The following is a 15,105-nucleotide window of genomic DNA, read 5'->3' as shown; positions in this document are numbered from 1 at the left end:
TAGCGAGCTGGTATTACTTCTCTCGCGCCTCCCCTACCTGGTAGTAGGTTGACCCCCACTCGATATTCCATCCTCTATCTCTCACTCTAGCTATCCTCTCAGGCTGCCCTTTGCCATGCGAGACCGTTCCCACTCCACTCCACTCCATCCACGCGACCTGCCTGACAGACATTCCCAATTTGAGCCAAATAAGACAGCAGGATTCCCCATCCTTCGACCTTTTCCCCGGTTTCATCTCCTGTAGAGTAAGCATCGCAGCTACTTTTTGCTCCTGGCGTCCCTTTTGGCTCCTGCTATATGTCACTAACTATGTCTGCTGCCCACTTTCCACGTGTTTGTTCAGAAGTCCCTGTTGTCCTGGCCGGATGCTCTCCGATAAGACTATGGCTTACTTGCTAGCTACCGACTCAAAACTTCGCCTTGACGTTGACCTTCTTGTTATCATCCTGCTCCCAAGGGCGCGGGCGAGGGCGAATCATCTGAATCATGTCGTTGTGGACGGATGAGCGTGTGGACGAGACGGTCACTTCCGCATATGTCCATTCTCACCTCCGTGCAGATGAACAAGAGTATCTTCAGCGCCCTTTATATTTTGGAGGAGATCTGACAGACGACACCTACTTGGACTGGATCTTGACAAGAGCAAAGCGCTTCTTTCTCATCCTCGTCGCCACCGGAGTGCCCGATCAGATCTTTGGCATCATCGATGATTCGTACGATGATGAAGATCTGCCTATCATCGAGCAAGCCGTCCCCGATCTCCGACTATCCTATGAACCGGATAGGTCTTTGGACAAACGTTTCTACAAGAACCAGTTCCGCTTCCTTACACGTATCGTCGGCGCAGGGGAGCATATCCGTTATGCCGATGAAGAAACAGTCCCAGTCGTCCCTCTCAGTTTGAAATCGGTGGTTCTTTCGCTCGGTCACGAAGGCACCGACAGGGTTCGACTCCCGTCCGACAATCAAAGGATTTTCATTCGCCGCCGCATCGTTCTGGAAGCTCCGCTCACGGAGGAGGACATATTGAATGAAATCGCGGCAAGCCGAAGACTGTGTCACGAACATATCGTGTCGGTCTTCGGTTCATACCTCCACCAAGGCGCCTTCAATGTCCTCTCGGCCCCAGCGCCCGAATGGAGTCTCAAGACATTTCTCACTGACACTCCCAAAAGTTTCGGTGCTCTACCAAAGCCCGAGCGACGACGAATCCTGATCAATTGGCCACACTGCCTTGCCGGCGCTTTAGCCTGGCTACACGAGAACGGCGAGTTTCATGGCGGCATTCGCCCATCCAACATCCAAGTTGATGACTCCTTCTCCATCTCGCTAGGTCTCCTGGACGGAGATGGGTTGCTTCGTCACAGACCTCGCCATGACGACATCGAAGCCTACCAGTACGGTCCACCCGAGCGATGGAAGCGAGCGGTGACCGTTCAGAGCACTGGGTCTGCCGCCGTCTCGCTCCCCTCTGGCGGACGATCTGGGCGGAAGGTGGGTGGAAGTGCAAGATTGCAGTCTTCAGACGGCAGGAATACTGCGAGAAGCAGGTCCGCTTCGTCTGGAGCAACTTACACATTTCATCCCACTTCGAGAGGAGGCTATGCCAGGTTACGCTTGAGCGCAGCCATGAGTCCCGACGCTCCGCCCCAACCCATCAGTCGCGGTCGGGACATGGTGTCACCAACCGACAACAGATCCGTGTCAACTCAAGATACAGCACGCCTTGGCGTTGACCCGGTTGTCCCGGGAAGGGCACCCTCAATCCTATCATCTACTAGCTCAAATGGCAAGAGTGGTCCTTCGCTCAACCACCCCATCTTCGTCTCGGCCCCGGAGGGTCGGAGCGCAGTCGTCCAGACCTGGCAGTCTGTGGAACAGGACATGTTCGCATCAGATGTGTTTTCACTTGGGGCGGTGATCATGGATATCCTGAATTTGCTCTGCAAACGCAGCTACGGCTCGTTCTCACGGCATCGATCCGCCAAAAATCGAATGGCTGGCCGTGGCGGGGGCTTAGCCGATGCGAGTTTCCACGCAAACCTTGGCCAGGTCTTCTTGTGGGCTCAGGCTCTCCAGAATGAAGCTGAAAAGAAAGCGAAAAAGGACGGTGGCCAGGTATTTCATGCCCTGGGCCCTGTTGTGCAACTGATTCTTCAGTGCCTCGAGCGAGATCCCTCCGCGCGTCTGAGTAGCGGGCAATTGGAGCACAAGCTGGGCGATCTCATCCGTCGCTTTGCCGGTGTCGATCGACTCCACTGTGCAGCTCAACAGAAATCAGAGAGCAAAGAAACAAGCAAAACCATTCCGATTCGGGAGAAGAAACATTCCGAGAAAGGATTAGAGGCCTACAATTCAGAGCATCACCTGCGTCAAAGCTCTCGAAGTCCACGACCCATCGTCAGAGAACAAAGACAGCGGCAGGAGCAGGCTTTTCTTCCAGGCGCTCCAACAGTTCAATTGCCCTTCAGTCACACTCCACCAAGCGCAACCACGACGCCTGGAACAACTTCCGTCAGCTCACTATTGTCTTTCAATTTCGACGGCGTCTCCGACACGGTTGTCGCAGATAGTCCCCGCTCTCGCGATCAATCCCTGCACCGGAGCGGTCGCCGCGCAGTGACAGCTGTCCCCCGTAAACAGGTGCCTTGGTCTGATGAGCTGGACACACCCAAGCAAAAACAGTGGAATAACTGGCACAATAATGACAGTCAAGTGGATCCAAGACTGTCTTTTGGTGAGTCGATTGAGACTGGTGCATTCACGTACCTGAACTACAGCACAAGTGCGTCGTCAGACGAGGGTGTGAGATACTTCCCTCGGCCTCCTTCTGATCCACCCACAAAGCCGCCCCCGAATCGAGAGTTACCTCCAGTGCCATCCTTACCGATAAAGTCTCGATCTATGAAGCCAAAGCAACGCTTGGCCACTCTCAAGACATCCAGTAACGATCTCGCTGTTTTGAATCACCTATCCTCCGCTGCCACCGGAGGACATCCACTTCGCGTCGACAGTCTTCCAAATACATTAGACCATGATGATGACGATTACCACGACATTTTCCGACATACGAGACATCCGCACACAGCCAAGGCATCTTCAAGGAGTCGGTCAAGGCAGGACCAATATTCCATACGAACAGGTGCATAAAGCACGTGGTGCATGAAGACCATGGTGATGAGGACTGTTTGCTGTGAACGGGAGGGCGAAAAGCTCCATTGCCATTTACCAACTCCGACATTTATTATTGCAACGGGCATTCTGACTCTCCGTCGGATATGCCACAAGCTGCCATCTGAGGGGTACCATCATAGATCAGAGAGTCGATTGTCCACGAATTGATGCATTTGGCCAGTTTCGGGTTTGTCACCTTGCGAAATCGTACCTCGTCATCTGTACTACCACCTCGCCGACCATGAAACACAATCATCTTTCGCCGGCGCCACTCCATAGAAGCGTCTATTCATCAGCATATTCTTGCTCGTCTGGGTGGGTGGGCTTCCAGCCATGCGAAATAGAAAAGCATTGTACATTTTCAAGCCTATCAGCACTTCTTATTGCTATGGAGATTTGGATTGTTCCTTTGAGATTAGCTCTCACTAAATTTCCTCTCCTACGGTTTGCTGCAGGGAGTGACACTTGCCAGATAATGGGTGTGCTGTATTCGGTATGTAGAGCAGATATCAGCATGCGATGATTATTCGTTGCCTCCATTTGCGTCACCGTAGTAATCGATACGGTGCACCATAATCTCTACGTACTCTCTACATACATACCACCGGATACCATCTCTGCCATCTTTTGCTGTCCTTATCACCAAGAGCAGTAAACCATCTCGTCAGTCTACCGTACCTCCTCCAGCCACCTTACGCAGCACGAATCACCAGCTGCTGACAACGGAGCACCCTCAGCATTGGGCTGGGGTTCAGCTGCTAGTAATCAGGCCCTCTACAGTCAAGCATCTGCTCTAGGCTGATGATGCGAAAAGGTGGACATACTGTGCAGACCCAGCCCCTTGACAATCAGTATTCCATCGCCATGTCCGAGTCAGCAGTAGCCGAGACTTCATACTTCCACACTCTCAACGCCCGCCCATACTTTTTCCCTACCGAAAGTCGCGACAAGCGACTCCAGGATGTGATCCCACGCCTAACAGAGCTGCCCGCCGAAATCCGCTGGCACGTCTTTGCACACGCCTTCAGCGGCAACCGGGTCGCCGTGACGGCGAAGTCGGGCTGTTATTGCTTCTCCGATGCGACGGGCCCCTATCGTGCAGACCACCAGTGGCTGCTGAAGTCTGCGCCGCCGGGGCAGGTGAGGAGTGAGGCACAGCGTGTATTTATCCAGATGGCCATGTGGGAACTTCATTGCCAGCAAGCCCTGCACTCGTTTGTGCTCAGGATGAAGGCCTTGCACGGCCTGGAAGAGGTGCGCCACGTGCGGCTGAATGTCTCCGAGCTTGAGTCGACATGGGTGCTACACTTGGACAAATTTCCCAACTTGCGAACAGCCACCTTCTCGCCGAACCCAAAAACCTGGACAATCAATATTCCCCAGCACGCAGGTTCCGACCAACTTTCAGACGCGAATGTGATGCTAAAGGTATGGCATGTCCTAGAGTCCAGAGACGGCTACGGCCCGGTCAGAGAGGCGTTCCAGAAGAAGACTCGCGGCTATAGAATACACTTTGTCTTTCCGATACGGTTCCACTTACCGGAAAAGTCACAGAACGGATCTCCACGTTGGCAATTGAGGGTTTGGCGAGCCGATTTGGACAGAGGAACTATCGAGCGAGACTGGCGAGAGGTACATCTCGTTCAGGAAGCGACACTCGATTAAAAGCTCATCCTTGGCTGATTCTATTTGCTTTTCTACATCGAAACAAACGATATAACCCTTGACATCTACCGGACAAATATGCGTGACTTTGTGCTTGAATAGCTGGCACGAGCGATCCGGTAAATCCGGTAAACAGCAGAAGCATATCAGCTCAGTGACGAACCCACTGACTTCCGAACGATGACAGATCCGACCTGGCAGCATGGACGGAAACAGTTGGATGTGACCAAGCAATATCTGTTTGAGATCAAGCAGGCAGGCAAGCATGGAAACATCAGACCTAGCTTTTTGTCCAAGAAATTTCGACAGCCGGCCCAGCGTCCAGCTGTCAGCGCCCAGCTCACGGCTCTGAGTGGCCCCGTAACTTGGGGATCTGATGTCTTTGACCCGAATTAAAGATGCATGCATGGCCTGGGGGATGTCCCCTGCGGGGTGGATGTCCGAGTGTTTCAATTAAGATGACCATGGTTTCCGCAGAAGTCCAAAGCGGGCGACTGAGCAGGTTACTCATTCATCCCCTCTTGCCACTTGGGCGTCACCGACAAGGTTGGGCAGAGTACTGCGTACAAACTGATATTGGTGTTCAGGATAGACAGATAGCATCGCTCTTGGCCTAGATGGTGGCATGGGAACAGCTGGGCGCCTCGAGCACACCGGGGCGTGGATGGGCAGTCGGGGAGTCTTCAGCTCCTTACCAACCCATCCCTATCCATAAAGACTCTTGCTCGAGCGAAGTTTCCTAAAGCCAAAAAGCGTCAGACACCCCCTTATCAAACATTCCATGCCCTACCGAGTGAGAGCACTCTCGCGACGATTAGACCTGTTGATCGACGTCATGATTTTTGGAACGTGTCCAGCTAGCCCTTTTCCTTTGACAACACATTGCTCCCTCTTCCCCCTTCTCTGTACGTACCCGATATCGTTTTCATCCTTTACATCATAGTACGGAGGATTTGTTTTCACATTCTCTCAATCCTCTCAAACTCGGCGATCGTGTACTCCCATACCTTCCTCGCGCCGTCCATCTCGTTCCTCAACCTCTTCAGCTCCCTGTTGCCACCGCCCTCAACGACGCTCGAATCGGCGTTCACGAGGTACACGCCGCTGCCCAAGAGGCCGTCGCTGCCCTGCTGGATCAAGGTGCCCCGCGCGCGCTCGGGGTCCCCCTGGACGCGGCGGAACCGCCCGTTCGTCGCGGCGAAGAGGACCCTCTCGCCCGTCTCGGCGGGACTGTAGCCTACGACCCTAAATACGGGCTTGAAGACCCAGTCCCACAGGAACGAGACGACGGTACTGATACTGCCAGGGGCGCTGGAGTTTTGGAGGCCAAGGCCCGTGCCGTAGACGACGCCGGGCCAGACGTGCAGGAAGACGATCCTCTCATTCCCGGGCTGTTTGGAGAGGTGTTCGAAGACCAGCGTCGTCATGGCGGCTGCGGCCCCGGCGGCGTAGAACGGGCCATATGAACCGGGAAGCGTCATGCCGAGATCGACCAGGTTCAACGCGCCTTCCTTCCCGCCTGCTAAGACGCTGAGCACGCGCGGCGACGGCGCCGCGCGCAGCAGCGGCAGCAGCGTGAGTAGGATGCGCATGCGGGCGTGGTAGCGAATACTCGTGACGCGGTCGAGGCCCTCAGGGGAGACGTCGGACGCGGCACTCAAGGACAGGTACCCGGGGGACATGATCAGCAAATCCAGGCGGGACGCTTTGGATGCGATTTCGGCGGCGGCACGCTGCGCACAGGCCACGAGCGTCAGGTCCTCGGCGACGACGGGGACGAGGTGCGCCGATGCGTTCAGGCCCTGCACCTCCGCGACGAGGGCCTCGAAGCGCGCCGACCCGCCCCGCCCCACGAGGAAGATGGTGGGCGACGACGTGGATCGCAGTACCGCCTGCAGCGTCGCCAGCCCGATTCCGCTTGTGCACCCGACCAGGGCGCACGCGGGCCCGCTGCCAGGGGTGAGCAGGGAGTTGTTGTTGAGCTGGATGTCGGCAAGGGAGACCATGTTGGGAGTATGTAGCCGTGCCAGTGGGAGTGGGAGGGACAGTACATAGAACACAACCCTTAAAGAAAAAGAATCCAATCAAATCACCATAAAAATAAAAAAAAATACGCCCCCATTCGACGTCGCCTTTCCATGCCTGGATGTATGCATAGACTGTTTTGGTGACTGTTTGCCCTACTCGAGCGCACGGAGTATAAGCGGACTATACCATCATCAGCATATGATTAGCCCATGGCAAAGGTTAGTACATGGTCAGCAGCCAGCACATGGTCAACACAGCTGCACTCTTGTCCCAATATCTTGCCTTCTGCTGGGCAAGGCGAGGAGGTTCAGGGAATCCGAGTGTTCTGTCACGCAGATTACTACAGGTGTGTCGTCACGATATTTTCCTGATGGCCTGTCGCCCAGAGACACGGTCGAAAGGACAAGCTTGAGCAGACCAGGCACAGCTAATTCATTACACCACATTACATGGCTAAAAGAAATCCGAGGCAGACACACATCCGCCTTTGTCGCCTCTCGGACGCGCCACATGCCTGGACGACGCCTCGCTTCGAATCTTCTCCTTCGAGCCCCGGAGATCCAGAAACAAGCTCAATCTCGAGGATGACTTGGATTTCGACCTCGGCCGGCCTTTCATTCTAGAGCTGCCGCCCATTGTGGACGGCGCAGACAGGACTTTCACGAGTTCACCGGGTTGATCTTCAGAATGGATACATCGGTTCCAGTAGCCTGTACACTTGTCGCCTGTATGTCCTTGACCGTAGCCATCGCCTTCATCTGGCTTGGCATCTTGTCTACCGGATCTCGCAGCGTTCGCATCGTTCGTGCGTACTTTGGCTTTTTCACGGATCTTCAAGAGTTCGCCCCATCCGACTAAGCCTCCGTTCTCATCCCGTCCTGCAATGTCTGGCTCCAGAGAGAAGATGGGACGTGCGGGTGGACTGGCTCTTGTTGCGCCACTTGAAATCTGAGTCCATTTTCGATCCATCACTTGAGGTTCGGGGAAATTGCGAACGTGAATATTGCCACGAACAGAGGACGCAAGACTGATAACACCAGGTGCAGGCCGGAGAGGACTACGGGGCGGCGGTGAGATGCCACATCTTCGTTCTTCAACATTTTGACCTCCCCATTCTCCGCAGACGCACATGCTCCCTCCCCTTCGATTCGGACCTGGCATAGCCCAACAGATAGACTCCCGGTGTGCCATTTGCTCGAGGGGTGCATTCGTTCGCTGTGGCCCTACTGTCACTTCCTTGTCTGGGTCTCCGCCAAGCCAATCCCTCTCTTCTCGTTCCGCAGTGATTGGGGAGATGATGCTGTCATCCGGAGCCAATGGCGTGAAGGGGTAAGTATTGGGAGAAATTGGTGAAACCGGTTCGTGCACTGTGGGCAGATCTGTAGGGGACATGTCCCTACTTTGGCTGGGGGCATAAGAGGCAACTGGCTCCCAAAAATTGAAGGCAGGCATTGCAATTTCGCCATTGGACTTTTGTGCTGGATCTAGCTCGGGGCTCCAACCTGTCGCCACTGAATGTCGAAGGGCATGTGGAAGAACTGAATTCATTCCCTCCGCAGCGGTCTGGTGAGCAATGCTCTGAGCACGCATACGAGCTGCCAGTAAGCAATTCGATCTGGCCAAGTCCTGCGGTTGATACAGAAGGCTATCGCCTGGAAGAACGTTATCCTCTTCCATGAGCTGGCAAACAGACTGTAGAACGCCAGGCGGAGAGATATCTCGAGGGGCACGCAAATGCCTCAATGAAGGGAACCCATTGGAGGAGATCGAGAGTGCAAGATGCATGTTTGGCATTTGCCGCCCGGCGTCATGAAAATAATTGGTGCAGTTGGAAGCTTCCGGCGACTGGCACAGAATGTCCCAATGGAGGAACCTTAAAGATTTCGAGGCGAGAACAGGTTGGAATAGGACCAATCCCGCCTCCTTGGGCAAGCAAGGCACGACATCGGTCTGCAGGATCATAAACTTCCGTAACCGACCCAAGCTGGCAAAGATTTTTGTCAGTGTGAGTAAGCTCGTAATATTCTGATGGAGCAGACTCAGCCGTTCAATCTGCGCTGCATTGGGGCTCGCTGCCCACTGCATCAACCCTGCGTCCGTGATCCCCAGGCATTCCTCCAGCCGCAGCGTTCTGACCCACGGTGGTAGCGAAAGGAGCGTCACGTCGTGAAAATCATCCTCGTCAAAGGAGGAAATGCACAAGCTCCGTAAAGCAGGTAGGGAATGAAGGACGCGAATGAACAACTCGTGCTCAATCACTCCAACACCGCCTGGTGAGCACAGCAGTAGAGTTTCGAGGCGTTTCCACCGCTGATGATAAAGCTCGAACTGGTAGGTCTGATGTCCGTCCAGAAGCCCCGGCGGTAGTTGGATCTGACTTCGTATACTGACATCTTCGTTTTCGGCGATGACCCAGACATGCTGTCGTAGTTTCAACCGTGTGGACAACGCGTGCGTCAGTCTGTCGAATGTGTGATTGTAGAATGCGACGAAACCCGTCAGAGCTTCCAGATTTGGGCATTCCATGACGACGGACGCCAGCGTGCAGAGGTATGTATCGTATTCAGGATTTGGAGTGCCATTGACCAAGTAAATGGGTATATTAGGATCCGGCACGTGTAGTGTCCTGACCAGAGCGGCGAGAAGTGGTCTCGAACGGAGCGTCGAACGCAGACGTATCAGGCGTGCTGCTCGTGAGAGCCTCCATTTCCGCAGCATTGAGGGATCATCCTGCCCGACGATCTGTATGTGGGTATACCTGAGATATTGAGGAGCACAACACATGATTACCGGCCAGACAGACTTACAGTGTTCGTTGTGCATCGCTGGCACACCGCCCTGCATTTGCTCGAGATATGCAATTGACAGCAGCTGGGGTCGGGACGCCGCCCCAGCAGAATATGGCAGTTCATGGCGGGTATGTTGGGTGTTTGTTGTCTGTCCTTCCATCTTCTACCGGCCCAGGCATCAACACAACTCGATGGACCGAAGAAGAGACGGAAATACGGCTGCTGGTCTGGCCGACGTCTTCAGCAAAATACGAACCACAGTTTCACCTGCACGCGGAGCCCTCGGGCGTATATGTTGTACCATGGATTGTCCATGCCACCACAAATACTGAACCCTTCACGATGGGTGCTCGCCGCAAGCTTTGATCGCTAATTTGTGCAGCTCTGAATAGACCGCAGACACGTAAGTAAAAGAATCTGTCAGTGAGAAAGCAATGAACAGTTGTGTGGCGGACAGGTACAAAAGTCGGACCGAGACGATGAACTCGGTGCAGGAAACTGGGAAGGCGTCTCATGACTGGCCAATGAGGACCAAACCAATACACGGAACTACAGTATATCTGGTCAATGGGCGTCGTTGCATCAACTCAATCTCGAGGAGCTCCTGATCCCACTGTCATATTGGGTTATACTTCCTCTAGAAGATCCTGGCGGATTATATACGGCCAGAGAGCTGAATAGAGAGGAACAGGCTGGACTGTGGGAAAATAATCTGGAAGAGCGCAATGCATAGCCGTGGCCAATGGATTATAGAACTGCCAGAGAATGGCAGTCATCTATCTGGAAGCATTGTCCCTTGCTTGAGTATTGTACATGCCATGTCCTGCCATGAATTTTCCCTAAAGGCTGACTTGAAAAGTGCGTGGTTGAACTATGCGTAGAAATTGACCCTGTAAAACCCAGTGTTAGTATTCCTGCAACCGACAGATAGGGAGAGTGGGAACGCACGTGTCTTTCTTCTTTGCTTGCACTTCCGCAATAGCTTCTACATATGCCTCATGATTTACTTTTGATTGTCCCTTGCGAAGCGCAATCATGCCTGATAAGAGTGGTTAGCAAATTGACTAGCGACCGACGACGAGCAACAAACTTACCCGCTTCGACACAGACTGCTTTCAGCTGCGCACCGCCAAATTCATCTGTTGAACGAGCCAATTCATCAAAGTTGATGTTGCCTTCGTCGATAGTCATCTTTCGAGAATGGATACGCAGAATCTGTGCGCGGGATTCTTCATTTGGCAAGGGGAACTCAATCTTCCGATCCAATCGGCCAGATCGAAGTAAGGCAGGGTCAAGAACATCGACTCGGTTGGTGGCCGCAAGGACCTTGATTCTTTCGTCTGAAGCAAACCCGTCAAGCTGGTTGAGCAGTTCCAACATCGTCCGCTGGACTTCGCGATCGCCGCTCTTTTCCGAGTCGAAACGCTTCGTGCCAACAGCATCGAGCTCGTCAATGAAGATGATCGATGGGGCCTTCTCCTTTGCGAGGGCGAAGCAGTCTCGGACCAGCTTGGCGCCGTCACCAATGAACATCTGCACGAGTTGGGGACCGGCGAGCTTGAGGAAGGTGGCATTTGTTTGGGCAGCGCAGGCACGCGCGAGAAGAGTCTTGCCCGTCCCGGGAGGTCCATACATCAGAGCACCCTTCGGCGCCTTGATGCCAATCTTTTTGAAACGCTCCGCTTCTTTCATCGGCCAGACCACCGCTTCCACAAGCTCTTCGATCTGTTTATCGAGACCACCCACATCGGTGTACTTCTCTGTCGGCTTTTCATCGACCTCCATCGCTTTCACTCTGGAATCATATTCAGCCGGCAGGGTATCCAAAACAAGGTATGAATCTTTGTTGACACCAATGAGATCACCGGGCTTCAGCTTGTCATGGTCCACCAGACCGATCAGGGGGAGGAAGATAGTCTGTCGAGTACTTGTCTTGATCACGGCTGATTTGCCCACTCGCGTGGCGTCGAGATCGATGTTTGCGCCTTCTTCGGCTGCTTCAGCTTCGACGTCAAGATCAAGGAGTTCGACAACATTGCCCACAAGGTATGGTAATTGGCTAGGCACTCCTTGTGTTAGCCATCGCATTTTTTTTTGTGGCCTCGTTGCCACAGACAGCACACTCAAACTCACCGATTTTGCTCGATTTTTTCCAAGTTGTCCTTAATCTTCTCCTTCATTGTGGTCTCCTCGTGCTTTAACCGCTGGTACTCACTCTTGAGGATCTTCATTTCGTTTTCAAGTAGTCGCCGCCGGTTGATGATGTCTCTTGTGCTTGACTGAAGAATCTCGTCGTCAATGTATTGTTCTTCCTCATCCTTTTTTGAGTCTGCATCCTCCATCTCCGCATCTTTGGCTTCGCCGTTGGAAGTAGGTTTCTTGTCCTTGTCATCGCCATCCTTCTTCTGCTCCTTCTCATCGCGCTCCATGTCATCGATATCCTCTAATGTCGACATGATGGTGGACTTTTGACGAGATCTTCTGGATCGAGGCGGGAATGAGTGCTGTTAAATGGAGACACAAGAGATTTGGGACAAGGGGAATAATTTGGGATGATAGGAGTCAAATGGTCTGTTTGAGGTATTACGGGCGTTTGAATTGATTACATTACTTCGGAGACGAGATGGAAGCTCGCAGTCAGTTGTCAGGTAGGAGAGGCGCTGCGGCAAAACCGCGGCTCCAGGCTTGGCATCGCTCTCTACCGCGTCACGCTTCGCAGCCTGGCCACAGCCTTGGTCCTTTTCAGTCCATCTTATGTACTACGGAGAAATACACTTACAGACCCCTGTTCAGCCACCAGATTCCATCTTGCACCATACCAGAAAAAATACATCTTACTGGCAAATTACTTTGTATTGTATGTTTTGCAGGCTTTGCAAGCGAATGGAAAAGAACCCATTGCGGTCTATCAGGGGTATATGCCTCCCGAGTATCAAATCTCGGCCGTATGAATAAAAAAAGACGACAGCAGGTCCATGACAATGTCGACCGATATGTCCTGTGATTCCTGTTTTGCCCAACATCACCACCTCCGTACTCCGTACAGGGTGCCTCGTGTTTGTGTTTTCGTGCAGCAGACTCTGACCTTGAAGAAAAGCCTTTTCGGGCCCTGTTGGACAGCCTTGTAGCACATTTCAACCTCGTTCATTGGAGGGACCACCTCGTTTCACATAGCTAATTACAAGAATGACGATTCAGCAAACCTCTTTGGCAGTCGACCATCCCCCGGGATGCCACGCTATGCGAGCTCTCGTGCAAGCCATGATCTTTTAGCATCCTTTTGTGTCGATTCAAGTCTCGTAAACAGGGTGTAATAACTGTGAAGCAAACAAAGTCTTTGAATGGAAATAAACGAGCCCCTGCGTGATACCCCTTGTGCTGATTAATCCTGACGCCAACCCCCCCATAGTAAAACCCTTCCCGAGTCGGAACTTTTGTTGACTTTTTCCTGCCATGAAAGCGCCGCCCGGGCATCCCCATCGTCAAATGTATAGTGAAAGGAAGAAAACTCGATCTATTCTTTGGAGAGTTGCTCGCTTTAGATGCTGAATAACGAAAGACAAGAAAGTGCCGGTCGTAAAAGGTCGTTAGATTGGGAAACTCGACTAGAGAAATGTTTTCGCCGGCGAGGAGCGTTTTTCTTTTTTTGATCGAGGCTCCAACAACCGTGATGGGCCTGATCCTCGCATAGTCGATTGTGGTTCTTTGAAGGCAAAGGTCAATGGTGGTAAAAACAATACCGAACACCCCGGTATGATTCGAGAACTTTTTGAGCCAGACCTAGATCGCTGAACGCTGAAGTTTGAACAAGTTAACCCACCACAGTTTGCATGGCGTATCCGGGGTGATTGAAATAATAGTCCGAGTGCTTGGCATGGAGACTGCAGCCGCAGTTGGGCCCGTGAGACACCCATGTTGGGGTCAGACCCGAACCATAGCCAAACGTCTGGGCATACGTGGGCAGCTGGTTGCGTTGGGCCGAGTACACCGATCCACTTTCGGAATGATACTGTTGGCGCCCATATGGGGGAGGACCGGTTGGTGTAAAAGACCAAGAAGCATTATAGTAGTCTGGCGTTGATGGACCACTGTGTGGGGCAGACGGGGGTGAATATTCCGAAATGTAAGGCCGAACCCAGCGGGTATCGTATTGCGAGCCTTGTTGATACTGAGGTGGAATAGGGCCCTCAGGGGACATAAGTGGCTGATGCTGGACAGCATGATGGCGGTGAAGATTCGTCTCGATTGGAGCAAGCTTTTGCAGCTCCTTGACCTTGGCCAGCTGTGCTTTTTCTTCGTAGGCATGCCAGTGCTCGACCCACATGAAAAAGCCTTCATCCTCGTCGTACATCATGCCGTGAATCTCCCAGTTGAAGTCCGTCAGCCACTGCAATTCCATCATGTTCAGCTCGTGGACTGGAATGCTGCTGACTTCGGCCCAAGAACGGTTCTGGAAGGTGTTGTCGTCAAGGAATTTGCTCCCGAGAAGGAGGCAGGTAGTGAGCATGCGATAGACAGTGCCAGAGGATGATGTTGACTGCCCGCGTTCGTTGACTTGCCTCATGCGCGAGGCCAGGTAAAATAGCCCGAGCATGATTGTAGAGCTCGGCAGGCGAGTAGAGGATAGGATCTGGGACACATATTTGCGGAACTGAGATGTTGGTGCAGATTCTGGTGTTACACTGCGGCAATAGGTCAGAGTTGCGTACGTCAAATCTGGATCTGCGGTACTCACAGTTTCTGGGACATCTCGGCCACGAAGCTGGACATGAGGTCCATGTCGTAATCTAGGTGCTGCGCTACGCCTCCCGTAGGCTTGTCCTCCTTCGGCTTCGATTCGGTGTGCTGTGCTCCGTAATGTGCTGGGAAATGATCTATAGCCTCAGTGACACGGATGGGAGGGAGAATTGGCGCCCCGACCGCGTTCGTCCAGTACGACGAACCATGCATATGATAGGGTTGAGGATAAGGGTATTCTTGAGGCGGATGAGCATGCCCGATTCGCGGCACTTGCCCACCTAGGGGCGGCTGAGTAGTGTAGGCCGGCGGAGGCTGATATCTATCGTTGTAGTCCCGGGACGAGAGTGATCGGCGGGAGTGATAGCCTTGCGAAGGATAGAAGCCTTGGTCAGAGACTGCACTCAAGGGCGTGAGGTAGGCGGTCTGGTACTCTGGAGGCGTCGGGGGAAGTCGTGGGTGTTGGGCAGCTGCCCCCCAGCTGTGGTAAGAAGGCATGCTCGGTCGAGAAGGTTGAGCAGAGCAGACAGCCGTGGGCTCTGGTATGGTTAGGATCCGATAAATGTTACAGAGAAAGAGGAGTCCTTACCGTCTGCTGCTGCTGACTGCGCGGCCACGCCCCAGGGCGTTGAAGCCGGAGCTTAAAAGCTGTTGTTTTGATCCTACTCAAAAGCAGAGCATGGATGGAGACGTGTTCTTGTCTTGTCAAACG

General features: G+C 53.2%; 6 protein-coding genes across 6 annotated transcripts; 2 read left to right on the top strand and 4 right to left on the bottom strand.

Moving 5' to 3' along the window:
• Window positions 1-486: 486 nt before the first annotated feature.
• On the top strand, window positions 487-3,150 carry A1O5_09223 (serine/threonine protein kinase; the record flags this gene model as incomplete). The annotated part of the gene is made up of 1 exon (XM_007749802.1): window positions 487-3,150. One exon carries the CDS (start codon window positions 487-489, stop codon window positions 3,148-3,150), a length of 2,664 nt encoding a protein of 887 aa, XP_007747992.1.
• An 888-nt stretch (window positions 3,151-4,038) lies between these two features.
• On the top strand, window positions 4,039-4,839 carry A1O5_09222 (uncharacterized protein; the record flags this gene model as incomplete). The annotated part of the gene is made up of 1 exon (XM_007749801.1): window positions 4,039-4,839. One exon carries the CDS (start codon window positions 4,039-4,041, stop codon window positions 4,837-4,839), a length of 801 nt encoding a protein of 266 aa, XP_007747991.1.
• Window positions 4,840-5,798: 959 nt separating this feature from the next.
• Window positions 5,799-6,845, bottom strand: A1O5_09221 (uncharacterized protein; the record flags this gene model as incomplete). Its single annotated transcript, XM_007749800.1, has 1 exon — window positions 5,799-6,845. One exon carries the CDS (start codon window positions 6,843-6,845, stop codon window positions 5,799-5,801), a length of 1,047 nt encoding a protein of 348 aa, XP_007747990.1.
• A 475-nt stretch (window positions 6,846-7,320) lies between these two features.
• Window positions 7,321-9,651, bottom strand: A1O5_09220 (uncharacterized protein; the record flags this gene model as incomplete). The annotated part of the gene is made up of 1 exon (XM_007749799.1): window positions 7,321-9,651. One exon carries the CDS (start codon window positions 9,649-9,651, stop codon window positions 7,321-7,323), a length of 2,331 nt encoding a protein of 776 aa, XP_007747989.1.
• An 876-nt stretch (window positions 9,652-10,527) lies between these two features.
• Window positions 10,528-12,112, bottom strand: A1O5_09219 (26S protease regulatory subunit 6A; the record flags this gene model as incomplete). The annotated part of the gene is made up of 4 exons (XM_007749798.1): window positions 10,528-10,546; window positions 10,605-10,695; window positions 10,751-11,715; window positions 11,790-12,112. The coding sequence occupies 4 exons, from the start codon at window positions 12,110-12,112 to the stop codon at window positions 10,528-10,530; spliced, it is 1,398 nt and encodes a 465-aa protein (XP_007747988.1).
• Window positions 12,113-13,467: 1,355 nt separating this feature from the next.
• Window positions 13,468-14,891, bottom strand: A1O5_09218 (uncharacterized protein; the record flags this gene model as incomplete). The annotated part of the gene is made up of 2 exons (XM_007749797.1): window positions 13,468-14,338; window positions 14,392-14,891. The coding sequence occupies 2 exons, from the start codon at window positions 14,889-14,891 to the stop codon at window positions 13,468-13,470; spliced, it is 1,371 nt and encodes a 456-aa protein (XP_007747987.1).
• Between the last annotated feature and the right edge of the window lie 214 nt (window positions 14,892-15,105).

The sequence above is a fragment of the Cladophialophora psammophila genome (assembly GCF_000585535.1).
Source record: "Cladophialophora psammophila CBS 110553 chromosome Unknown aczJe-supercont1.15, whole genome shotgun sequence".
Lineage (NCBI taxonomy): Eukaryota > Fungi > Ascomycota > Eurotiomycetes > Chaetothyriales > Herpotrichiellaceae > Cladophialophora > Cladophialophora psammophila.
Note: the sequence above shows the minus strand (reverse complement) of the source record. Positions and strands in the feature narration are given on the sequence as shown.